At 41.8% G+C, this 26430-nt stretch overlaps 2 protein-coding genes and 1 long non-coding RNA gene across 6 annotated transcripts in view; 1 reads left to right on the top strand and 2 right to left on the bottom strand.

Annotated features, from left to right (window-relative positions):
* Positions 1-406: 406 nt before the first annotated feature.
* LNP1 (leukemia NUP98 fusion partner 1) overlaps positions 407-26430 on the bottom strand; it is a 42460-nt gene continuing 16436 nt past the window's right edge. For 3 of the 4 annotated variants that reach the window (XM_049105519.1, XM_049105520.1, XM_025416548.3), the window contains 3 exons: positions 17683-17871; positions 5296-5526; positions 407-866 (listed from right to left, as the gene is read on the bottom strand). In XM_049105519.1, coding sequence (XP_048961476.1) covers positions 717-866; positions 5296-5526; positions 17683-17838 — 537 coding nt within the window. In that variant the 5' untranslated portion in view covers positions 17839-17871 and the 3' untranslated portion in view covers positions 407-716. Of the gene's footprint in view, positions 867-5295; positions 5527-17682; positions 17872-19505; positions 19635-26430 lie in introns of those variants that run through there. The other variant, XM_049105518.1, reaches the window with a different exon arrangement.
* On the bottom strand, positions 9575-11638 carry LOC112640377 (H/ACA ribonucleoprotein complex subunit DKC1-like). The gene has a single exon (XM_049105522.1). The coding sequence runs from the start codon at positions 11215-11217 to the stop codon at positions 10528-10530; it is 690 nt and encodes a 229-aa protein (XP_048961479.1). The 5' UTR covers positions 11218-11638; the 3' UTR covers positions 9575-10527.
* Positions 12007-25716, top strand: LOC112640399 (uncharacterized). The gene is made up of 3 exons (XR_003124018.3): positions 12007-12199; positions 19846-19974; positions 24382-25716. It is a non-coding gene; the product is annotated as an uncharacterized LOC112640399 (long non-coding RNA).

Raw genomic sequence — 26430 nt, 5'->3', positions numbered from 1 at the left:
CTCAGAAAATCAGTCTCCACCCGTGTAATCAAAATCATAAGCTGCTCCCAGCTCCTGATTTTCTCACTCACATCCACTCATTCCATGCACATCACACACACGCACCAAGTCAGGAGCCAGTGCTAAAAGGAAATGAAGATCCTGCCTCAGGTTAGGAACATGAGCCAGAATGAACTGGGCTCCGGCCCTAACTCTTGACACCTCACTGATGGGCTCCGGGACGTGTCTAAATTCCCATTTCCTCAACTAGCAAGGGGGAGGAATAGGTCCCACTTCAGAGTAGGGAGGATTCTTTTAGGTAAGGCATTAAAGAACTCAGCATAGTGCTTGGCATGCTAATTATCAGGTCTCATTAAATGATGGCGTTAGACATACTTACATAATTACATCTGATAAAGAAGTAAACTTAGAGTGACACCAATGACTTTTATTTTAAATTATTTGCAAGGTTAATGTGGAAGAAGAGTTACTGAAGATGGGTGGGTGGTTCTTTCAATATCTTTCTTTACATTTTTAAGAATCACTTATTCTGTTAAAATACCTTTTCTTCTCCTTATTCCCATAAAAAGACAACACAGCAGATCACACTCCCCACCCCCCACCCAGTGGTCACTCAGCATCTGAGGACACTCGTTCACAGCTACCACCCCCTGGCCTGGTGTTCTGAAACCCAAAAAACACAGTAGAATCTGTAGAAATGATGTGGAAACAAAATATTATTTGGACTCTTTTTCAAACAAGGGGGGCATGCATGCTTCTCCGTGTTCGTCCTTCCTAGAGCTGCTTTTTTCCTCTACTTTCTTTTGAGATCTTATCTCCATCCTCAGGCATTCCCTTTCATTTCTCTCCCTTCTGCTCTCCGGTCCCTGAAAGACAAAGGTCAGAAAAGGGTAGAAATGTGCCAACAACTGACGTGCCACATTTATCCTATCAGAAATGAAAAAATCCCTGGTCACTTAGTAGACTTCCACATCGTAGTTTCTCATAATAAATTAGCAGAAGGCCAAGGGTGTTGCTAAAAGCTTTAGTTATAAATAAAAGGGATGGGGCCTTGGGGTGTCAGCAACAGTCTATGGGGGAAACTCCACCCATACACAACTCTGACATATAGAGGGATGTGATTTCACAATGTGATATAATTAATAGTGTCTTGGTGCTTTCTGAAAAGGAACATGGCAAGCGAATCATACTTGGAATGATTCTAACCCCCCAGTGTCTACTTCTTTAAATTACATTAACAGTAGAGTTTGCACTAAGTTTTAATGTGAGGACTATGTGAAGAATGAAGTGTTGAGGAATGACATCCAACCACATTCCCCAGCTGGTACAGCACAAACTAAAGAAACTCTACTTTTCGATATTTCACCTTGGTGGACACTGACAGACCATCACTAAGCCTAAGAGGAAATAAGAACATCACAGATAGTGATTAGTGCACTGATAATGAGCAAACAGGGTGAGGTGATAGGGATGTATGGTGGGAACGGGGAAGCCTTCTTTAGTTTCCATGGTCAAAGAGTGTCTCTCAAAGGAATTACCAACCAAAGAATGGCATTGATAAATATGTAAGTAGGCACCTACTTACACTCCTATAACAAATAACACCATCACTCTCCCCCTCCTCTGTTGGAACTGGAAACGCTGGGCAATGCCTGAGTGTCTATCAAGTGAACATACACTGTGATGAGTGGCAGTGAGATGAGCAAGATCACGACTCAACCCTGCAGGCCGAGTTATGAGGGTGTCTGTTTACTACGGTGGTGTCAGCTACTCCTCAGTGCTAAATTTTTTTATACCTAAATGGCTTCATTTCTATCTATAGGGGCCAGAGTCACAAAGCAAAACAAATGATGATGCTGAGATGAAAGTTAAGAGAAACTTAAAGATTGTGCTCATTCTGTAAATGTGTTTCCAGATTATTTTCATTAGACCTAGCAGTTGTATTAGATCCAGCGGTCTGATCAAAGTTCATATGTAGCAGGCATGAATATCTCTAATGCTTATAAGAATGGTATAAAAGAGAGAAAAAATAGTGATGATCCTTCTCAAAACAAAGTAATGGCTTTTCCCTTATTGGGAATAAAGACTATTTGAAAAATGATTGTAAATAGTGAACTGAAATCTTTTTTTTTAATTATTTCATTATTTAGAAACAAAATGTAGGGGCATCTGGGTGGCTTAGTGGTTGAGCATCTGCCTTTGGCTCGGGTCGTGATCCTGGAGTCCTGGGATCAAGTCCCATATTGGGCTCCCCATGGGGATCCTGCTTGTCCCTCTGCCTATGTCTCTGCATCTCTCTGTGTCTCTCATGAATAAATAAATAAAATCTTCAAAAAGAAAAAAAGAAATAAAACATAAAAATTCTCAAAATAAGACAATTGAGGTTTTCAATACCAAAATGAAAGAATTTAATGTTGTTGGTCATGATCAGATCACAAAATTAGCTTCTGGATCCTTTTGATGCTAAAAGATATGAAATTTTAATCTACATATTACTTAACATTTGGTCCCCAACCAAAATATAAATCAGTTTTAGATTTGCTGATAAAAATATACTTTTCAGTGTAGTTAGCTTTAGAAAACTATGTCAGTCTCTAAGTAAGAACAAGTTTTAAAGTGTATGTATGTTCTAAATTTTTAATTTTACATTAGGATAAGCTTTATAAAAAGCTCTTTAAAATTGATATAAAATAAAATATTTAATAAAATTATTTATCCTATAGTTTATATATGTAATAAGAAAAAAATTAATGATTTTATAAATTCCTAGCAGGTTTCTAGCTACTATATGTAACTGTGAAAAGAATTCTTGAGTCAAAAAATTGAAAATGCTATCTTGATTGCCTCGGCACTCAAAAGGAAGAGCTTGAGAAAGGAAGTATTAGGGTAGCCCGGGTGGCTCAATGGTTTAGTGCCGCCTTCAGCCCAGGGCCTGATCCTGGAGATCTGGGATTGAGTCCCACCCATGCATGGAGCCTGATTCTCCCTCTGCTTGTGTCTCTGCCTCTCTCTCTCTATCTCATGAATAAATAAATAAAATCTTAAAAAAAAGAAAGGAAATATTAGCAAACATATTTGATATTTTAGGGATGAGGTGGTGAGTATCTCTTTAAATAAGAGAAATGATTTCATGTTTACACACTGTTAGGGCTTACAATATTAGCAAATGGCATCATATAAGCTGTTCCATAAGATGTGTTGTTATGTGAAATTTTTTCTGAGAACCTCAGAAAAAGAACAGTTCAGATTAAAATTTTTTTCAAAATACATTTATCCCATAACTTGCTCCAGAAAAAACTCAAGGCAGCTATGTCTCCCAAATTAATATAATTAATGACTTGAACATGTAATTTTTTTAATTTTTTTTTTATGATGGTCACACAGTGAGAGAGAGAGAGGCAGAGACACAGGCAGAGGGAGAAGCAGGCTCCATGCACCGGGAGCCCGACGTGGGATTCGATCCCGGGTCTCCAGGATCGCACCCTGGGCCAAAGGCAGGCGCCAAACCACTGCGCCACCCAGGGATCCCTGAACATGTAATTTTAAAACAAGAATTCTTGCACTCCTGCTATATTCCTGCTGAAAGTTCATAATCTAAATCTAGTCATGAGGAAATACCAGATAAACCCAAGCTAGGCATCATTCTAAAAGATAACTGGCCTGTATTCTTCAGAGGTCAGTATCATGAAAGACATGGAAAGACTGAGGAACTGTTTACAGAATAAATATCAATTAGAGGGATGTGAAAATGAGCAGCATTACATAATCTGGAAGTTCACTATAGAAAATATTATTGGAACAACTGGCAAAATATGAATGAGGTCAATACTTAGTTATAAAAGTATTGTATTGGTGTTAATTTCCTGAGTTTAATTACTATACCATGTTTCTGTAACAGAATGTTTTCCTGCCCTTGTCTCGGGGCTTGGAAGGGGAGAGAGGATATAAGTAAATATACCATATTAACTTGGAGGAAATCTAAATGAAGTGTATTTTTTATACTATTCTCGCTACCATTCTAAGTCTGAAACCATACTTTTTAAGATGTCATTTATTTATTCATGAGAGACACACAGAGAGAGGCAGACAGAGGCAGAGGAAGAAGCAGGCTCTCTGTGGGAAGCCTGATGTGGAACTCGATCCCAGGACATGGATCACATCCTAAGCCAAAGGCAGAGGTCAACTGCTGAGCCTCCCAGGCATCCCCTGAAACCATATTTTTAAAAAAACGATATAAGGAAAAAGATAAAACAGTAACTTTTAATAAGATTTAGAAATGATAAGTGACAGCTGCTTTCTATTCTTCCTTCTTTATTCCTCTACTGAAGGGGAATCATACGCAGAGTCACTCTCTGATAAAAGTGACGTGCCACCTATGAGGCAAAGATGCATGGTGACAGTCCCAACAGCAGTCACTGCTAAGCAGAAGGTGTTGTGTTCAGATGTGCAATGAGGCAGGAAGCAGCCACATGTCCTCCTCTGTACATTCACAGAGCACAGCTCAAGAAGCAGGTGGCAATACACCTGGTCAGTTATTGTTCTGCCCACTACATGGCAGAGCCGCATGATTATTCCTGTTTTGCAAAATAGAACAAAAAAACAAAAACCCAGAACAAAGAAGTTATTTTGTTCAAGGACACTCAGTGAACATGTTGTAGAGTTGAAAACTATCCCCCAATTAATCCGTCTCTAGTTTATTACTTTATGTATTGAGTTTGGCATCATCAGTGGAGTTTCTATTCTTCCCCCGTTCCATGCCTGTCCTCTCCTTTGCTCTCCTTTGTGCTTTACTTAGACTCCCACAGGCCATTCTAAATGCCTGGACAGCTCCTACTCCTCAATACTTACTAGACAGTTGGATAATTCCTTTTGCATGTTTTTTAGAAGTACAAGGGAACATGCTACCATCATACACTATTTGCTGCTGGATTAAATGCGAAAGGATAGGAACAGTTGGGTAGTTTTCCCCCTTCTTCAAATAGTGAAAGAAAAACAAGTCACAATTATTTCTAATTGTCTCAAAAAAAAAAAAAAAAAAAAAAAAACAGAAGACTTCGGTAACAAAAATATCCTGCCTCTGGCCCTCCAGGAATTCTTCCTACACCTGGGGTCTCCAATAAAAATAATTTAAAAATGTATACACACCTGGGCTATCTAAAACTGTCATTTGTCAAAGACCTTATCACTAAGCTGTAAATGAAGAAGTTAGATTTGTTCTCCTCAAAGTTGGGGAGGAAGAATCCATTGGGTTTCCCTTTTTAAAGTGGTTAAATATTCAACAATTCTGTTACATACCAAAGATGCAGAGCGTTTGGTTCTAAAGCACAATTGCTGCTCAAAAGACTCTGGAAATGCTTGAATTTTGGAATGGGATCTTCTTTTTGATTCCAGCGGCTCGTTGCGTGACTCGTCTGCTGAGAATTTTCTGTAATCCGGGATGTGGGAATGGCATTGAAATCCCTGGGCCTCATGAGAATGCCTTCTGGGATGGCTGTTGGATGATGGGATTCTGGGAAACACAGGAAACTGGGAATATAGAATTAAAAAAAAATGCAATATAAAGAGACTGCACAGGGACTGAATATACATACATTACCAACTAAACAATCTCATGTTGAACTGAAATCTTACCTTTTTGATCAATAGGACCTTCCTCTACAATGAAATAGAGCCAATTATTTAAAACATTAAGTAGAACATCCCAAGACTAGCTTGGTTCATCCTCTACCATTAGGGTAGAATAATGAAATGAAACATTCCACGCCTTAAATTGATATGTAAAAATAAATTCCAAGATTATATTTTAAAAAAACTTTAATGAAGCCATAAATGTTTAAGAAATAATGCAAAGGTGGATATTTATGTGATTCCTATATGAAGAAAGAATTTCTAAGCAAAAGAGCAATGGGAAAAGTCATAAGGAAAAAATTAATTTACGTAAAAATAAAGCTAACTTGCATCACAAGCCATATAAACAAAATTAATGGTAAGCTGAAAAAACTTTAAAAATATTTGCTACTGGGATCCCTGGGTGGCGCAGCGGTTTGGCGCCTGCCTTTGGCCCAGGGCGTGATCCTGGAGACCCGGGATCGAATCCCACGTCGGGCTCCCGGTGCACGGAGCCTGCTTCTCCCTCTGCCTGTGTCTCTGAGCCTCTCTCTCTCTCTCTGTGACTATCATGAATAAATAAATAAAATCTTTAAAAAAAAAATATTTGCTACACATTAGTAATGCTTACTAGATGTCCTGAAAATAAATAAGTATATGTTACACTCCTACTGGCAACTGCCGAGGTCATATAATACAATAACGGCAATGTTAAGATCACAATTGGAAAATAATCAAAGGAGGGACAGCTCAGAGAAACCAGTCTTGAAAGAAACATTCTCTTAGTTCTTCTCACTTCCCAACCCACTCCAATTTAGCTTTTGCTCCCAAGATCAATTTTGGTCAGAATATTGAACTCAGTGTTGCCGAATTCTGTGCACTTTTGGCCTTTAATAATTCTGGAGAATTCAGTGCAGGAGCCCATGTGGCCCCCCTGGAAACAATCTTCCCTTGCCATCTACCACTGCAGCCTCAAGGGCCATCTTCCTGCCACTGTGTTTTAGACATTTTTGCTCACTTCTCCCTCCTTCTAGCTGCTCATATCTACCGGACTTCCTCCAAGTTCTAAACCAGTCTTCCTTCCCTTCCTTTCCTTTCTCACATTACACTGTCTCCCAAAGTATCTCATCCTCAGGCTTCAATTTGTAGCTCTAATCTGATTTCCTACTTTATATTGTTAGCCTAGACATCGCCTGTGAGTTTCTGCCCCTTGAGTTCCCTCTTCATAGTATCCCTCGTAGAGATTACATAAAAATAAAATCTTAATTAAAAAAATATGATGAATAAATACATAATGAATGAAAGAAAAAGAAATACTAATGGGTAAAAATTCTTTATGCTTATTAGCAGTCAAAAACTATGGAAAATGAAATAATATGGGGATCCCCGGGTGGCTTAGCAGTTTGGCAACTGCCTTCGACCCAGGGCGTGATCCTGGAGTCCTGGGATCGAGTCCCACGTCAGGCTCCCTGCATGGAGCCTGCTTCTCCTCCTGCCTGTGTCTCTGCCTCTCTCTGTGTGTGTCTCTCATGAATAAATAAATAAAATTATTTAAAAAAAGAAAATGAAATAATATACAATTTTTGCCTTTCAGGTAAAAAAAAAATGTTACTTAATGGTACCAACACTGGCAAAAGTACAAGGAGATAAGCACAGTCTTCCTTGCTGGTAGGACTTCAAATGTACATCCTTCCTAGAAAATTGTTGGTAATATGTGTCAGAAGGCTTAAAATATTCCCCTCCTTGGATCCATCCATTGTATGTTGTTTTTTGCTGAATTATGTTCTCCTGCCCGAAATTCATAGGTTGAAGCCTTATGTGAGTACATCAGAAGATGACTATATTTGGAGTCAGGGCCTCTAAAGATTAAGTTAAAATTAGACCATTATAGTGGGTCCTACTCCAGTCTGACTTGTGCCCTTATAAGAAAAAGAAATTTGGATACATAAAGAGATGCCAGGGATATGCCCCCACAGAGGACATACCATGTGAGGACACAGCAAGAAGGTAGCCATCTGTAAGCCAAGGAGAGAGCCTTGGAAGAAATCAAGCCTGTTGACACCTTTATCTCAGACTTTTAACTTCCAGAACTGTGAGAAAATAAATTTCTGCTGTTTATGTCATCCAGTCTGTGGTATTTTGTTATGGTAGCCCCAGGAAACTAATACATATGTATTGAAACTTTCTCTCAAACAATCATCAAAAATATGCTTAAAGATTTGTAAAGCTACTAAAAGACATGAGGTAAATTTGTATATATTATTCCATTTATTATAGGTAAGACATGGTACTTTGTGCTTTGGATAAATTGGAGCGCCCAAAAAGCACAGTGTACCCCTCTTGGAGATTATGTTGGGAGATGAACATTGAACAAATAAGGCATATGCCTACAACCTTGGCCAAATGCTATAAAGGAAAAAAAATTCAAGGTGCATAAAGAGGATATAACAAGGTAAAATTATGTATGTTCAGATGAGTGTTGGAGTGGCTAGGGGGATCAGGGGAGGATTGTGAAGGTGTGATGATTAAGATACAATCTGAAGGGTGAGAGGGGTTAATTAGGGAACAGGGAACACTCTTCTGCCTCAGGATGAGCCCCATATGTTCAGAGGCCCTGCCACAGAAGAGCTTGCTGATGTGGAAGGAAAAGAAGCCCATTGAGCGTGAACATCTGGGAGGAGGGAGAGGAGGAGAGGGCTTGAAGTAGGGTAATTTCATAAGGTGGGCAACCTTAAACCATACCCAAATGTTTTGAAAGGTTTTCTTTGAGCTGTGGGATTTTTTGTTTTGTTTTGTTTTGTTTTTTATCCAAGTTTTCTGCAATGATGGTGTATTATATTATCAGGAAAAAAATGGTACTTTAAAAAAATTGAGACTTAGACACAGAAGGACAAATACTGAATGACTGCACTTATGTGAGTTAGCTATAATAGTCAAACCTGTAAAAGTAAGAAATAGAATGGTGGTTGCCAGGGCCTGAGAGAAGGGGGAAACGGGAAGTGGCTAATCAATGGGTTTAAAAGTCCAGTTATGCAAGATGAGGGAGTTCTAGGGATCTACTCTACAGCACTACACTTGTAGTTTACCGGATTGCACACTTAAAAATCTGCCCAGAGGGTAGATCTCATGTTAAGTGTTCTTACCACAATAAAATTTTAAACATAAAATTTAAAAATTTAAGGTTGGGAATGGAAATGAGAATGTTTGTACAAAATGTTCTCTTCCATTGAGAGGCCTAAAAAGAATAGCAAGAGTTTTTATCACAATATAAATACAGTGTATACTTAGTGATCTATCAGATATGTCTTTCAGTCGGTTGGTTGTGGTGTGTGACTTTGTGGGGAACAGCCTTAAGAGAGCTCTCTGATTACAGGGAAGAAGCTCCCACTTTTAATTGCGTTTACTTACCACGCAAGCTCTACTTTTGGAACTTTATATCCCCTTCCAATGTAATTTTCCTGGCAAAGACAGGAAATAGTACCCTACATGGCTTTTTTTTTTTTTTTTTTTTTTTTTTTTTTTTTTTTTTTTTACCAAGTATGCACTTGTCACCCCACAGCCACTGGCCTTATAGCTCTCTCTCCCACACTGTGAGGCAGGCTCTGGCCTGTGGAACTGGATCCCTTCACTCTGAGCTCACCAGCTGGGGTCCCAGACAACAAAGCACCAAAGACAAAGTGTGCTGCAGGCACTGCTTTCAGAGCAGTGACTACCCAGTTCCCTGACGTGCATCACAGAAGAGTGTGCTCAGCACCAAAGCTGTTTCCACTGTGACCAAAGAAAACAATTCCTGTTGGAAGAAAAAACCCTGTGCATTCTGTGACCCAAGGCATAGGTTCTCATTTAAGAAAAAATTAGTGGGGCACCTAGCTGGCTCAGTAGTGGAGTGTGTGACTCTTGGATCTCAGGGTTGTGAGGCCGAGCCCCATGTTGGACGCAGACCACTTAAAAACAAAATATTTTAAAAAACATTTTTAAAAAAGATTTTATTCATTTATTCATGAGAGACACAGAGAGAATGGCAGAGACACAGGCAGAGAGAGAAGCAGACTCCATGCAGGGAGCCCCACGTGGGACTCGATCCTGGGCCTCCAGGATCAGGCCCTGGGCTAAAGGTGGTGCTAAACCGCTGAGCCACCCGAGCTGCCCCAAAAAACATTTTTTTAATATTTCCCCCTGAAGGGCTTAACTACTTGATACTCTTTATCCTGGCTTTAACTGCAATTACTCTTCAACTGTACCCATCCTGCCCTCTGTGTCAATGCAAGCACCTGAGCCCCCCATTAACAAGATGAGAAACGAGGAGAAAGTTCCAGGTATAATAAGGCCACGTTGAGTCATAGTGTACTAGGCTCTCTGGGGACCACATCTTTGATCTCTAACCTCAGAACAAATCCTGGAAGGGAGTCATTCTCCCCCTTTTACAGATGAGGAAAATGAATCTTTTTTTTTTTTTTTTTTAAGTAGACTTATTAAGTAAAAAGTACAACCTTCTCCCAGCAAGACTCCTCACCGAGTTCTCAGGGAGCAGCTGAGGTGCCCCAGAACTCTCCATGCTTCCTGGGACCTGCGTTCCGTTCCCTCAAGAACAAAAGAGTCACCTTTTCTCAGTAAGGCTTTAATTTCTCCTCCCGATGGGGCACAGTGCCAGAGCTGGCATCCGCTACTCCAAAACCACTTCCACTTTTCTTTTTCTTCTTCTTTCTTCTTTCTTCCTTCTCCTCCTTTCTTCTTCTTGGCGCTGTCACTGTCCCTGTCTGTGGGCTCACTCACACTCTCCACAGCAGCTTTGGCCTTCTTCTTCTTCTCCTTCTTGAGCAGCTGCAAGGACATCTCATCACTCTCACTGTCTCGCTTCTGCTTCGGGGCTTTCACCACTTCGGCAGCCACTTTGGGGGATTTTACCACCTCGGTGACTTCCTATGGAGCTGTTCCTGCCTTGGCTACTGCCTCTTTCCTTGCAGGGTCGCTGTAGTCCACATACTCCTGCATCCAGGTGGCAGGTGTGCTACCTGTGGGCTTGCCGTGCTTATCCAGAAGGCCCTGCTTGATCATCAGCCTCTTCTGACTTGCCTTTGGACCTAAACCCCACTTCCGAGGACACGTGTCTCTCTCCATGATTACCCTCTTGATCTTGGCTACGATACCATGGTCACAGGTAGATATCACTGCTGTGGTCATTAATGCAATGGCCATGCAGACTGCTTCTCCTTTGGTGGTGATGACGAGGATCTCCTCGTTGACCTCGATGCCATCCTCATATCGGAGAACGCCCGGGAGCATGATCTTTGCCGCATAGCAGACTGCATTCATGAAAATGTCTTTCATAACCAGCCTTTTATGAGAAGTCAACAGCTTTTCCAAAGGGTAAACAACTCGCAGCAGGTAACTCTCATCCTTGCGGCTGTCATACAGCCACTGGGCATCAAGCACGTCATGCATGTGGTCCTTTTCACTCATGACTCCAGAACGAACCCTCCGAAGTTCTTGCATCTGACCGCCAACTCCCAGTAACAAACCAACGTGCACACACAGCGTCCGAATATAGGTACCGGCCTCACAACTCACCCAAAAGATTCCTAATCTTCCATCAGGATCATACTCGATCATCTTGCTCTCATATACGGTCCGCACTCGGAGTTGCCTCTTTACTGCAGCAATGAGTGGGGGTCGCTGGAATAAGGCACCTGTCAGAGTTTCTAGGGCCCTCGAAAGTTGGGTCCCCCCTTCAATAGCACTGTGTAGCCGGACAATGCCCACATACTCTTTGCCTGCACTCTTGAGGCTTCACCAAGCGGTGGCTCGTTCTATGCACACGAGTGAACAGCCGGCCACCTTGGGATCCAGCGTGCCACCGTGCGCCGTCTTCACCCGAAGTATTCGTCGGACCCAGGCTACCACCTCATGGGAAGAGGGATTGGAGGGCTTGTCAAGATTAATGAAGCCTGTCCTGCTGTGGTCCCCAATCTCCCCCTTCAGAGGATGTGAACCACAAGGAAGGGGTGTATAGTGCGTGCTCCTTACATTGAGCTTTTCAAAATTCTTGAGCAACAGGAGCCACTGAGATGTGTCCAACTGAGCCGCCTTGGATTCGGGTTCGATAAGAAATTCTTCAGCATGTTGTATCTCTGCTACATCTTCTCCTGGGAAGACTTTCCGCTTTTTCTGCTTAGGTTTCCTCGGCAAAATTAATACTTCGGCGGCCGCCATGTTGCCCCGCACAGCGTGCGAGCCGCGGGCGCCCCCACCGAGGGGGCGCGCCGCCTCCCGGCGCCGTCGGGTCGCGTCACTAGAACCCGCCCACCCGGGCGACGCCCCGTGCGTCCTGCGTGCTGCGCGGCGGCCCGGGGGGCGGGGCCGGGCTCCGGGGGGCGGGGCCGGGCTCCGGGGGGCGGGGCCCGAGGCGCGCGCCGGACGCCTGCGGAGCTTCACAGGCTGCTGCCGCTCTGAGGAAGCTGAACCTCAGGTCAGGTAAGTGACTGGCCTAGGACTTGGGTGACAAGCGGCATGCCTCCAGGTGGCATCTGTTTTTTGAATTAATAAGCCTACACTTTTCTCGTCAAAGGCAACAATGACTTCATCTTATTTCCAGGTGAGCTTGCCTATACACGTGACTGTTGACGATGTACCACTTATAACAGAATTCTGTTACCAAATTAATAATGATTTGTAGGTCTTTAGGAATTAATGTAGAGGAATTTTATGTGAGGAATATTGTATAACGTAGCCCGATGCTATCGTAAGAGCCAAGAGGGTTGTAAATTCACCAATTAGCTACCTACGGAAGCAGCATCGGAGGGAAAGAAGGATTCCAGTGGTCAACCGGTAAAACGGTAGCTCTTTTATAAATAACAAAGGTAATCCCACTGAACATCCTTTAGGTAAGCTCAAGGATGTTTTAAACTATTCAGTAAAATAGTATTTTTTTAACTGGAGAAGTAAATAGACCCTGCGCTGTCAGACTCCGTAAATCAATGGGAAACTGTCATCAAGACCCCACCACTGGGGAATCCCCGGGGGGCTCAGCCGTTTGGCGCCGCCGTCGGCCCAGGGCGTGACCCTGGGGTCCCCAGATCGAGTCCCGGGTTGGGCTCCTTGTGGGGAGCCTGCTCCTCCCTCTGCCTGTGTCTCTGCCTCTCTCTCTCTCTTTCTCTCTCTCTGTGTCTCTCATGAATAAATAAATGGAATCTTTAAAAAGAAAGAAAGAAAGAAAAACACCCTACCATAAGCCATAAACAGAGGTGAGTGGTAGGAAGAACTCCTTGGAGCTTATGGCACCCGCCTCAGACACTTGGAATCTTCTCCTAGGGAACAACTCAAGAACTTGTCTTGCTCATCCAGAAACTGAAGTAACCAAACTAAGTGCATCTAAACCACATGCCACTGAGGTAATCCCAAATGACATCAAATTCAGTCTCGCACAGTATTTTCACTAGTCCTCTACCATGCAGTGATCCTCAGTTTTGGTATTGACACATCTTAGCTCAAGCTGCCAGAACAAACCACCACAGGCTGGCTGGTTTAACCAATAGAAATTTACCTCTCACGGTTGTGGAGGCTGGGAAGTCCGAGATTAAGGAGCTGGAGATTTCTCCCCAGTGAGAGGCTTCCTGCTGACTTGCAGACGGCCACCTTCTCTCTGTGTGCTTGCATGGCCTTTCCTCCATGCATGCAGGTGAAGAAAGGGAGCAAGCTCTCTGGGTGTCTGTTCTTATCAGGGTACTAATTGTATCTGATAGGGCCTTACCTCATCTACATCTGATTACCTCCCAAAGGCGTCATCTCCAAATACCATCACTTTGGGGGTTAGGGCTTCAGCATACGAATCTGGTGGGAGCGGGGGAGACATTCAGTCCATAACAACATAGGCCATATGCCAAACGTGAATATAAGATGACCTGTCTTCTCACGGTGATATTAAATGAGAAGGAGAAACATTAAAGACAAAGAGGGAAAGGCAAAACGAAAGTAATTAACTGAAGCATCATCTGGAAAGAAATTCCCAAGTTTCAACACTTCCAATGCTTAATAATAAGAAGCATAGATGTTTATTAGGTACCAGGCAACATCCCAATTACATTAGATAAATTACTCACTGAATCTTCACTCCACCCTTCTGAGGGTTCTTTTCTTCTTTAGCAATACAAAAGATAAATATTTATTCAGAACAAAACTTTTTAACAATCAATTTTACATTCTAAGCCACAAGGAAATAGCAAAACATAAAGCAAAGGAAAAACAAAGACTAAAAAGAAAAGCAGTGTACTGTCTCTTCTACTTAACTTGGTAACACTTATTGACCCAATGCCCTCTTGCTTGACCTATTTTGCAAGCACATTTTAGAGTTAACAGCTTACTTCTGATTCCAGGTTAAAATCACCTTTCTCCTGCGAGTCAGGAAATTGTAAATGAGCTCCAGTTAGAGGCTTCTCTGGGGTTTCTAACTATTGAGGCTAAGGTGCAAATGTAAACCTCTGGTAGGTCTCCTTATTCAGGAGCACCCCCATTTCTAAGTGGTGGCAATGAACGATGAAGGGTAAGGCCCGAAAGGACTTGGCACTTTAATCCAGATATGACACCTCAGGGAGCAATGAGTGCATCCTCATTGGCACTTTTAGTGCCAATCCCCTTCTGAGATATCCAGTATTAGTGCCAATCCCCTTCTGAGGTATCCACTATTAGTGTCAATCTCCTTTACGTATGGGGAATCTGAGGCAGAGAGAGGTAAGTAACTCAGTTATGCTGCTGGGGGTAGGCCCCGGAAAGCCACCTCTGGAGCCCTCCCTTCACCCTTCCTAACCACTCTACTCGGCTGCCTTCCCAGCAACTCCTCCACATCTAGAAGACAGAAAACAAATCCGTAAAACATTATGCTACAAGTGCTTCCACAGAGTTGTCACTGTTGCCTGAAACTATCACTGGTTTTCTATTGGGGATGAAGGCATTGTCCCCTATTGAAATGAAATGTACATTTAACCCAAAAAACCAAGAAATCACTGCTAGTCATGGAACTTTAGGGTATCCCCTCACTTCAGGTTCCTAAGAAATCCTCCAACGGGGTCATGTCCCGCCCTATCCGTGTCCTGAGCAGCTGCAGGAGAACCACTCCTGTGGTGAGATGAGTGTGTGGCCGTACTCAGGTCAATCAGGGATAAGAATCAAAATTAAAATATCTTCTATTGCTTTAAGTTAAGAACATGAAGAGAGAATATAAAAAATGGTTAAAGGTGATTATTTTTAAAAAAGAAAAAATCCCAGACAGGGAGAGGCTCATATTATATCCCCTCAAATGATACCATATAGGCAAGCACACCCTTGCCTACCTTGGAACACAGAGGAAGCCCTGGGAAAGCCTACCTGGAGTTAGCAAAGCCCTAGGCCAGGAGACTCAGTTCCTCCTTGAAGAGTCCTTTCATTTAGCGTAATTCTCCCTTCCACTCGGCCCACCAATGTTAAGAGAACCATGGTAAGCTGAAGAAGATGACTAGAAAGCTGGATAGGCTAAAGTATTAAAAATCCACTTTCAATGAGCAGAATAAATAAGGAATGCGAAACCGTTTTACCTCAAGTTTGTATTAATGTGATGCTGGAGGTAGAAGGCACATTAGTTCTTCACAGACAGACTTCATATTACTTCACTTTTTTCCACCAAGAATATTAGGACAGTAAAGTTAGATTTTTAAAATTTACTTTAAATCAGTGATCACAGATTATTATACTGAGTTTTATCAAAAGGTAGTGTTCTCTGAGCAGGACCAAGCCTTGTTCCTTATGCCAAATCTGTATTTTCTGCTAAACTGGAAGTTCCACAAACACTGAGATCCAGTACGTCTTCTGGTACCCTCTAAGCCTCTAGTGCCTTGCATAAGTAATGCCAGGAACCTCAATAAACAGGTTCAATGAATAAAGGCTCCGCCTCTATGGTTCTGCAGGAATCATGACCTGAAAGCCACTTTAGAAACCACATTCAAATGGGAAAGGAGGGGAAAACTCTTTTCTTCCTATGCCATGCAATATGGATGGATATAGGTTATCAATAGGTTGTGGGAGGGAAGAGCCTCAGATGGGAGTAGTGGGAAGAGAGGGAAAGAGACAAGGCTAAGAGCAAGCTTTTCTTTTTAAGTTAGTCATTGAGCTCAAAGCAAAACACACATAAAAAATGAAAACCTAATTGTTCTCTCTGAAATAAGAAAAATCTGAGCATGTTTTAGGGTTAGAAAAGTTAGAAAGAAAGTCCAACTTCATACTCTTGTCATAAATATATGGCATTCTGTGACTGGAGATAGAGATTCAGACTCCCGACTATTTCCCAGGACCCTGCCCACACCGCCCTGGGTCCCCTGCTCTGTGTTCTGCGCTGGTGCTCTCTCTACTCTCTTCGGTCGGGGGGTCATTTTTATTCCATGCCTTGTCTCCTTAAATAAACATACTTTCTGCATGTTAGTCTGATCATGGTGGAATTCATTGTTGACTTAGGGAATCTCACTGAACATTCAGGCAAATGTTTGACTCTAGTATGAGCAGGAAGAGATATGTGGGCACAGTTTGGAAATGCCATACACAACACAACTAACTATTGCTAGTCCCAGTAGTTTAATTCAAACAACCCTGCAACCTAAAAGTAGATTCTCTAAAAAGGGTGGATTATCTCAGTTTTAAAAGTCTAATAGAAAAAATAAAAAAAATAAAAGTCTAATAGATGTTAAAATTTATTCAACAAACCTATATTTTATAAGTCATGTTCCTTCCTTTGTTTTCATTTCAACAGTTCTAAAGGGCTGTTGAGATAAAGAGCAAATCACATTTTTTCTCTTTGTTTCTCCCTGGTCCTCTCTATCTGGAAACTGGAAACTAATTGTACTTCTGGTTCACACACTGTGAATGCCTCACTTGAAGTGGAATATAAGAGATTAAAATGAGAGTGCGATAAACGGGTGTTCACTTACAACAGAATCATGGACGGTTAGAGCTAGAAGAGTTCCCAGAGGTCATCCAGTCCAGCCTCTCTTCTTTTTTACAAAAGGAACCTGGAGCTCAAAGAGCTGTTGACACTTGCCCTTTGTCTCTGGGTACGCATTTGGTAAGAAATCTATTTTCAAATATTTGTGTCTTAAAGAGATCTCATCCCTCAAGTTGCCTCATCACTTGGGAATAAGAGCCATCGCCATACCCACCATAATATCCCTCACAGGCATTATGCATCTGGGAACTCTGAGGCTAAAACTGAAATAAAAAACACTGTCCCAACACTTATTTGGTTCTGGGGTTGACAGAAGCAGAAGGTTGGGGATGTATTCTCTATGGCTAGAATCCTAAGTGACTTGTGGAAAAGAAAAGCTGTATTATTGCTGTGTAACTGAAGCAGAGGACACATGTCTCTGCTGTGGAGTCTTCTAGTGGCACAGCTGAGCAGAGAACCACCGCCTACACCTACGGCTGAGTCCTCACCTGGTCAAGCCCACCCCCTCCACTATCAGGAGCTTCCCCCTGCTTGCATCTTGCTCCCTAGACACTGTATGCTCTGCCTCCCTATGGAAAAGTAGTGCTGAGGGCTGAAAAATTTTGGTTCCATCACCCCTCGGAAAACCAAAGGGGAACCAGAAGAAAAAGTTTATCAAATTTATCAAAGGTAGTGATTTATTATGTGGACTCCTCAACTCTTTAGAGGTCCTCAAATCAGGACGTTATGTTCAGTATTTCCAAAACACTACTGGAAATCACACATTGATCCATACCTGATGCTACACAGACTATCACATCAAGTTTCTTTCCTTTGGCTTGAATCATACTAGCCCTCAGAACAATTGTCTCAGGTTTCTCAGGAGCTCTGAATAGTAGTTAAAGGTATGTTAGGCTACTAAAAATGAAGAAATCTTTACCTAATAAATGAAAATCAGGTCCCCAGGAGGGCAAGATAAAATAACAAAAGGTATTTTTTGGTGGGTGTAAAAAGGTTTAGAAGAACTGATTTTTAACCAAAGATGATGTATAAACCAAAGGCCTCTTCAAAAGTTATCAACTAGAAATCCCCCTCCCCTAGTCCAGCTCTCCCCTGGTTCTCTGACCATAACTCACAGGGCAGGGCAGGGAGGTTTTCCTGTAACTGGCATCTTGTGATCCACGACGGCCCCGGAGTCCTCGCTCATTCTCTTCCATCCAGCTGTGACCCCAGAAGCTGCTCATCCATTTCGCAAAAGACACATCATCATCATCATCATCTTTGTGCTCCATGTGTAGGTGATTCAAAATATCGAAGGCCTGTACCTAAATTCGACAGACAGAAATATCATCCAACAGGGCTGACTTGATGAAACCCAGGATCTCCCCCAAAAGACAAAATGAAACTGGTATTTTCAAATGCTCTCCGATAATGGGATTCTTAAGGGAGAAAGATTTACTAAACAACCACTTCACCATCAGGCAGCCTCGGGGAATGTCTATTTATAAATTGTACAGCCCACATTCCCTCCCCTCCCCCTGTCTTTTTAAATTGAGGCTTTTTAATCCTTCCATCGCTGGGGCTTGTGCCTCCACGCCTAAGGGTGGGAAGCACAGTCCACTGGCTGGTTTTCCCTGTGCTGCGCTGCCAGTGGCATGTGATGGCATCTCCAGCTGTCAATGATGATGGAGCATGACCCTTATAATATGCCTGTCAGCTTCCGGCTAGCTCTGAAATGGGGCCACTTACAAGGGACAGACTGACTACAGCTGGCAAGATGGCCAGCTATTGGCATGTTATAGCTAATGTAGATATACTCCTAATTAATAAAATTGATATTTTTTAAAGATTTTATTTATTTAGTCATAGACACAGAGAGAGAGAGGCAGAGACACAGGCAGAGGGAGAAGCAGGCTCCACACAGGGAGCCTGATATGGGACTCGATCCCAGGTCTCCAGGATCACACCCCAGGCTGCAGGAGGCGCCAAACCGCTGTGCCACCGGGGCTGCCCTAAAATTGATATTGAAACAAAAATTCAGCTCCTGGGTTTAAGGGAACAGTTTTTTTTTTAATTGATGTATTATTTATATCTGTATAAATAGTACAGGTATGTGCATAATGTACAAACCTTAAATGTATAGTTTGATGAATTTCTACATACACATACCCATAGATAACCACCACCATGCAGGTGAAGACATACAACATTTTTAGGACCCCAGCTGGCTCCCCTTTTCCTTCTTCAATCCATCCTCCTTCCAAAAGGTAATGACTTCTGACCTCTGTCGCTGTAGATTAATTTTGCCTGTTTTTGAACTTTCTTTCAGTGGAATTATACAGAATGTATTATTTTGTGTCATTCAACATTAGACTGGTGAGATTTATCCATACTTTTGCGCTATCAGTAGTTCATGCTTTATAGTACTACACTGTACGAATATCTCACATTTTAAAAAAATTCAGTCTATTACTGATTATCATTTGGGGCCATCACCTGGGCTGTTTCCAGTTGGGGCCATTATAAATAAAGCTTCTACGAATATTATAGTCTAGTCCTTGTTTTTTATTTATTTTTATTTTATTTTTTTTAATTTTTATTTATTTATGATAGTCACAGAGAGAGAGAGAGGCGCAGAGACACAGGCAGAGGGAGAAGCAGGCTCCATGCCCCGGGAGCCCGACGTGGGATTCGATCCCCGGTCTCCAGGATCGCGCCCTGGGCCAAAGGCAGGCGCCAAACCGCTGCGCCACCCAGGGATCCCTAGTCCTTGTTTTTTAGTGGGCATTTTTTTTTTTTTTTGAGATAACAGGACTAATTTATTAAGCCCCTACTTTGTGCCAGCTACGAAGTAAAATATTTTACATATGCTATTTTCATTATGACAACACTGTGACTGGGAGATTTGCATCACATTGTATAGATAAGGACACTGAGATTGAAATAGATCATCACTCACCCCAGGTGAAATTACTACTAAGCAGCACAGCCAAGTCTGAAGCAAGGAGTAGAAAAATGAAGTCTGGACTCTTAACAACATTGCACCAGTATTCCAAGAAACCTTTGATAAAGCTTGCATTTTTAGACAGGCATTCCTGACCACTTTCCATGAAAACTCTTCCTTGAGCTGCAAAAAGACGGGCTTAATAATTGTGACCAGTGTCCCCAGAGCATGGTACCACAATTTATAAGTTACTAAGGGAAAGTAACCAAAGCATAGAATAGCTTGCAATGTTTTTATTTCTTGTTTTAAATAGTGAGAGATGTGGGCTTGTTACTTTATAACATTTTTATTACAGAGTGCAGAAAGCCTGCTTCTCAATGACCCAGATGAGAAAGAAAAAGCTATAACTACATGCCACCACTCTTGATTGTTTCTGTTATTAAAGAAAGAAATAAGGTGACTTCCCTTGGGAAGGAAGGACCAGGTATGTCCACAAAACTTAACAATAGATAAACTTTTTTTTTCTATTTCTTGTTAGACAGAAATGTCTTTTCTTCCAATTTCAGAAACAAAAATAAGTAAATCTATGATCAGGGATAGAAAAACCCAAGCAGGTCATACCTGTTATGTCATTGCATAAAGGTACTTTGAAGAAAAGAAATATGATTTTATTTTATTTTTTAAAGAATTGATTTTTTAAAGATTTTATTTACTTATTCATGAGAGACACAGAGAGAGAGGCAGAGACACAGGCAGAGGGAGAAGCAGGCTCCCTGTGGGGACCCGGATGTGGGACTCCATCCCTGGACCCTGGGATCATGCCCTGAGCCTACAGCATATGCTCAACCACTGAACCACCCAGGTGTCCCACGATTTTTTTTTTAAAACTTCTTTAAGTGACGTCTATCTCTTGGAGTTCTAAACTCTTCTTTTAAGGCCTTATAGACAGAAGCAATTTAAATATTGGAAAATGTGCATGTATAAATTTGGAGATTTATTATGAGGAATTGGCTCATGTAATTATAGAGACTAATAAACTTCACAATCTGCCATCTGTAAACTAGAGACCCAGAAAAAACAGTGGTGTAATTCAGTCCAACACTAAAGACCTAATAACCAGGAGAGCCAACAGTGTAAATCCCAGTCCAAGGGCAGAAGAAGATGAGATAAGATATCCCAGTTTATGTAGTGAGGCAGGAAAAAAAGAGCTAATTCCTCCTTCTGTCTTTTGTTCTATTCAGACCCCCAACTGATCAGATGAGGCCCACCACAGGGAGAGGACTATCTACTTTATCCAGTCTATCATTTCAAATGTTAATTTCATCTAGAAGCACCCTCCCAGATACATCCAGAAGTACTGTTTAATCTGGGCACTCCATAAAATTAACCATCACAGGCACTAATCCCATTCATGAGGGTTCCACCCTCTCCTCTATTTACCTCCCCAAATCCCTATCTCCAAACCATAACACTGGGGATTAGGCTCCAACATATGAATTTTGTAGAATCACATTTAGCCCATATCACAGTGCCCACATAAATAGCACCCAGTAAAAAATGGGGGGCACTGTCTCTCATGAGCATGTAAATGACATTTCACAAGCGTTGCCAAAACTCATTACTGGAGGAATTAAGCACATCCCTTGAGACTTTGATGGGGAAAAAAAAGCAAACAAACAACAACAACAAAAATCTTTTTGGAAGCTTGTGCCTGGCTTTCTTCAGACTTCACCCAATACGCTTTTCCCCTTTTTGGATTTTGTTCTGCATCCTTTCAGTGTAGTAAATCCTACCCATAAGTATAATTATATGCTGTGGATTCTTCTAGTAAATCCTTAAACTAGGGGTGATGGTGTCAGAAGTGGAATTTATTAAAAATAACCCTGACTCATTGAAATATATCTGTTTGGGGAAAGGAAATATGAAGGGGATACAATTATGAACTTTTAGTTCCCAATAGCTACCTAGTCATCTGTGGTATGAAACAGCAGCTGAGATGTCTGTTCTGGAAGGTGAAGATTACCTATGGAATTTTAAAATGATATATCCAATGCCAGGATACTTGGATCCATTGGCTGCTTTTGGCCATGGCAGCTAAGGTGAAGGAATTAAAAAGTGCAGCCTGGGTGATGTGTTTGTCAAATGCATCCAAAAGAACATTTTGGGTGAGGCAAAATGTCATATGTTTGTATTGCTCACTCCTCCAAGTGGGAGGAAACAAGACTAAGTCAGTTCCAAGACTGGCACAAACTTTAGACAAATCAGAAAAAAAAAAAGAAGAGGGTAAAATAACACTCTACCCACTGGTACAGCAGCCTGTTGCATTACAGCTGGGATCTCTAAGTAGTTGTAATGTTAATCCTGAAAGTGTTGAATTTATTGCTAAGGTTTGAGTAAACTTGCAAAAAAAAAAAAAGTGAAAGAGAGTTTCTAAAATAGATTGTTATTTTGTAGTTAGTGGTTCTGGGTATATGATTTTTTTAATGATGTAAAATATTATAGGCTTGTAATTTCATAAATGTTAGAGGGATTATTCTAATCTGGAAAAGCCGCCCAATAAAAGGTCTTGGTAGAACAGGACTTCTTGCTTAGATGGATTATAACTTAAAATCTCTGAACATCTGAGTATTGAAATTCTCATAATTGATTATTTTTGCTATGAGAAAAGGCAGACAAAATAAAAGGAAAAGAATCTTCACAGGAAAATACACTTTTTGAGGTTTCAAAAGCAGTTCTTAGTTTGATAATAAGTTCCTGTAAATTCAGATGTCTGACTCTTAGAGGCTGATGATTTTCTAGCCCAATTGTGCCTATTTTTGAGTAGGTCAATTTGGACTCTAAGATTGACAAGATATAGAGGAATTAGAAGGACTTGGAACTCCACTATCTGACCCTGTAGTCTCTCATCTTTGCTGCTGCCAAAGAAGAAAGTCACTGGCTTTTTTAGAATCTTGAATTCAGAGATCCTGATTGCCTGGACCTGATGGTAGGCTGAAACCTAGAAACATCTGTAACAGACAATTTCAATCTTGGAAATCAGACATGGGCTCATTGAACAGAACTTAGACCCTGGGACTACCGAAGACTTAAGACACCCCTCTGAGGGGCCATATGATATAAAAACATCATGGATGTTGGCTGGACCACATGGGTCACCTGCAGATGCTCACAGGGAAGAGCTCATTATCTGATGAGACCATCTGACACCAAGCTGCTGGTGGCTGTACATTTCTTTTTTTTTTTTTTTTTTTTTTAAAGATTTTATTTATTTATTCATGATAGTCACAGAGAGAGAGAGAGGCAGAGACACAGGCAGAGGGAGAAGCAGGCTCCATGCACCGGGAGCCCGATGTGGGATTCGATCCCGGGTCTCCAGGATCGCGCCCTGGGCCAAAGGCAGGCGCCAAACCGCTGCGCCACCCAGGGATCCCATGGCTGTACATTTCTAATGCAGGAACTAATTGCATTTGAGATAAATGATCATAAGGAACATAACTTGTGATTCCTGTTGAAAGCTCTAAGTTGGAAAAGAACACAGCATGGAGAGTAGGACCCCTCCTGACAGAGGGAACTCTCAACCCCTCCTCAAGAATGTCTCACTGCTGTTGACTTATGTCTGATTTTCAAGATTATTTGAAATTTGCAACAATGCACTGATAATCTGATTCTACTTTACACACCTTTCTTCTAAGTTAGGCAGTTTGATTACTAAATACAACTATTCCCAAGGAGAGGTGGTCCTTTTTCGTGCTGCCTATTGAATAAATGATCAGGATGAAAAGGGTGGGGAAAAAGAGACTCTTAATCGTAGGAAACAAAATGAGGGTTGCTGGAGGGGAGGGGGTTGGAGAAACAGGGTAACTGGGGGATAGGCATGAAGGCGGGCACGTGATATCATAAGCATTGGGTTTTATATCCAACACCTCTTGAATTCTACCTCTGAAACTAGTAATACACTGTATGTTAATTAATTGGATTTTAAATAAAATTTTCAAAAAGAAAAGAAAAGAAAAGGCTGGGGGTAATGTAAACACATTCTGAAAGCTTCTGAAAATTCAAGGTTTTGTCCTAACCAGTTCCTGAACATGCTGTGTCATTCTGGTTAAGTTGTATTAATGTTGTATTAATGTTTTTCTATGTAAATTCTTCTGTCCCTCTGTTATGAATTCATTAAATCATCACTTATTAAGTGGAGCACAGACTGTCAGATGGTGAACTGTGACTTAATGACAGACCACAAGAGGAATTAAAATAGAGAAGTTTATTACTTACTAGTCCTGGAAGAAGTACCTGGCACACCTTGACAGGCTACATGAGGAGGTCAAGGCAGAGTGCAGGCAGAGAGAGAGGCAGACACTGGGGCACGTCTTTATTAGAGTCTGTATGTGGAGTGCTTTGAGTTTCCTAGGGCTAAGGTTAGATTGATCAATTGAAACCAAGAGGACACTGTTTGATAAGCCACACTGGAGTCTTATCTAGGATGACACATGGGGAGAAGGCAGCGGGGGCAGGGGAGAGGAAGTGATAGCTGGAACTTACATGTGCTTGCGACTCTGTGGACTGCTATCTAGGGCATGTGCTTAGATGAGGGGACTAGTGCCAGTTTAAGGTCACTGATGGCCAAACAAAATGATGTCAAGGCAGCAATATCGTGGAGTAACTTAGCTAAATTTTCAATGACCTCTTTACACCCAACCCTTTTTGATAGAAGAGGAGAATAAAAAATGGGTAAAAATATAAGGTAATGATTATTAAATGAGACACACTGGTTTTGTAGTAACATGGAAAAAAAAAAAAAAACCCAGCACCTGGGAAATGCAGGGAAGGAAGGCATTAATGATCTCTGTTTCTCATAACTGCTCTGTTTTTCGGAACTGCTCCTGAATGCCAGTACTGCCTTCTTAGGATGCTGTGAAGTCTTGAATTCAAACCAACCACTGAACCTATCGTCACACCTGGCAGCGCTGACTATGAGACAGCAATGGTGGGCCTAGCTCCTATGTTCCCATGAAGAGCACCTGTAGATGTTGTCCACACTCATGTGGCAAATGAACTGATGTCAAAGACAAGCAAAATTGCCAAAACTACCTTCTGGAAGCCCTTCTAAAATGAAGGACTCAACTGCATTGTTTGGACTGGGCAGAGAACCCCAAGGAAGCCACACTGGGGGCCCTATTAACCTCTAATGCCTAACTAATGTTTGTCTTCATCGGATGGCCTATCAGTTGCAAACTTTTTGTTTCCAAGGGTACTCTCTGGGATTGATTATACTTCTTGCATGTGTTCGTTGACTTTCATGGATTGCCTCAGTCCTGGAAGGCATGCAGGTCAGCTTCAACTTACTAGTCAGAGTTGTACGGTGCTTGAATTAATGATTCAAGCCAGGTAAAAAGGCTAATGCAAAAAAAAAAAAACTTTAGAGGAGAAAGCCACCTGGCTCTCTAAGATTGACCTTTCTTGTTAACAGGATTTGTTTTAATTGGCTAAATCCAGGACCCTGGAGAGCACACAGAGTCAGTACTGCAAGATGCTTTCATCCTGCCACATTGGGTTCTACTCGTAATAATTTTGCTCTAAAAAAGCCTTGGCCAAATGGAGTGGACTTTGTAGAAAAGAGTTAACATAGTAGCCTGAGACTACATATCCTTAGAAAAGCCTTCTTGCTTGACCCTTGGCTGGCATCTGGGAATTTGGCTGGTAAACAGTTCTTACAATAATATAAAACTTACCCTGACAAGTGGCCTAAACTGCTTATACAACCAATGGTTTATGTGGAACAACTGCTTTTTTTTCTGGAAGTCTGTTTTTTGCATGGGTTAGGCAGTGTGTGCCCACATGACTGGCATCCAATAAAAGCCCTGGGTCCTGAGTTCCCAGTGAGTTTCCCTGGTAAACAACACATCTCAACACGGGAAGAATTAAACATGTTCTATGTTACTCCACTGGGAAAGGGCTCATGGAAGCTTGAGGCAGGTTTTGCTTTGCTGACTTTTCTTTGTGTCCTTTCCCTGTAATAGATCTTACTGCGGGTATAACTACATGCTGAGCCCTGTGGGTCCTGTGAGTCATGGAACCTAGGGATGGTCTTTGGGACCCCCAATACAGGAAGAAAACGGAACTCTAGATCTTTGGCCAAAAATTCTCCCAAAACAACAAGAGATGAAGTTACCCCCCAAAAGAAAATGAATTTGGTCTACTGATAGTAAATCAATCCACCTCATTTTTCTCCTAGGTAAGCCCATTTCCTTACATGTATGAGAAAGAAGGCTCCCTGCTTTGCCTGGACTAGGGCTCTCATAGCAAACGTGGAGCAGCAAGGCAGCAGCAGGAGTTGTCAGGTCTCAGCAGCCAGAGAAGCACTGCTCTTCCAGCTTGTCTCAGGAGCCCTCGCTTAAGAGGAGGTCATGCCCCATCCTGGGAGCCTGGCCACCAGCTTTTCCTGGCAGATGCTTGGACACTTGCCCTGAGGAGAGGCTGCCAGGGGTGTGGGACCAAAGGGAGTTGCCCTTTTGAACCTGCTCAGTGCTCTGCTTTGCCAAACCCATGGTGTGTACTCAAATGTGTCAAGTGGCTGAGACAACTGTAGTTTCTAGAGAGCTTGAATGTGTACCTCCTTACCATGCTCAGTGTGAAAGGAATTATCTTCTCTTAGAGGGTATGAAGCCTGTGGTGTGCGTGTTCTCATAAAGCATTCAGACATCACGGGTGCCCAGGTAATCAGTGAAAATAACCTTGGGCTGTGTACAAATGAAGTGGCCCTTTCAATGCCCTCTTTCACATTTGCTGCTTCAGGAGACTGTGATCATGAAAAAAAAAAAAAGATTTTCTCTTTATTTCATTCTCTCTTTCATTTTTTTAAATCTCCTTCTATTTATTTTGATGCATTTCTTTTACTTAGTTCATTCTCCATAGCTCCTATTGTTATAGTAATTTATTTTCT

The sequence above is a fragment of the Canis lupus genome, chromosome 33, assembly GCF_003254725.2.
Source record: "Canis lupus dingo isolate Sandy chromosome 33, ASM325472v2, whole genome shotgun sequence".
NCBI lineage: Eukaryota > Metazoa > Chordata > Mammalia > Carnivora > Canidae > Canis > Canis lupus.
The sequence above is the reverse complement of the archived record's forward strand: the minus strand, read 5'-3'. Positions and strand labels throughout refer to the sequence as shown.

What these genes read in the sequence shown, in the direction of transcription:
- LOC112640377 (XM_049105522.1), bottom strand. Translation starts at nt 11,217, where the DNA reads ATGATCGAGTATGATCCTGATGGAAGATTAGGAATCTTTTGGGTGAGT.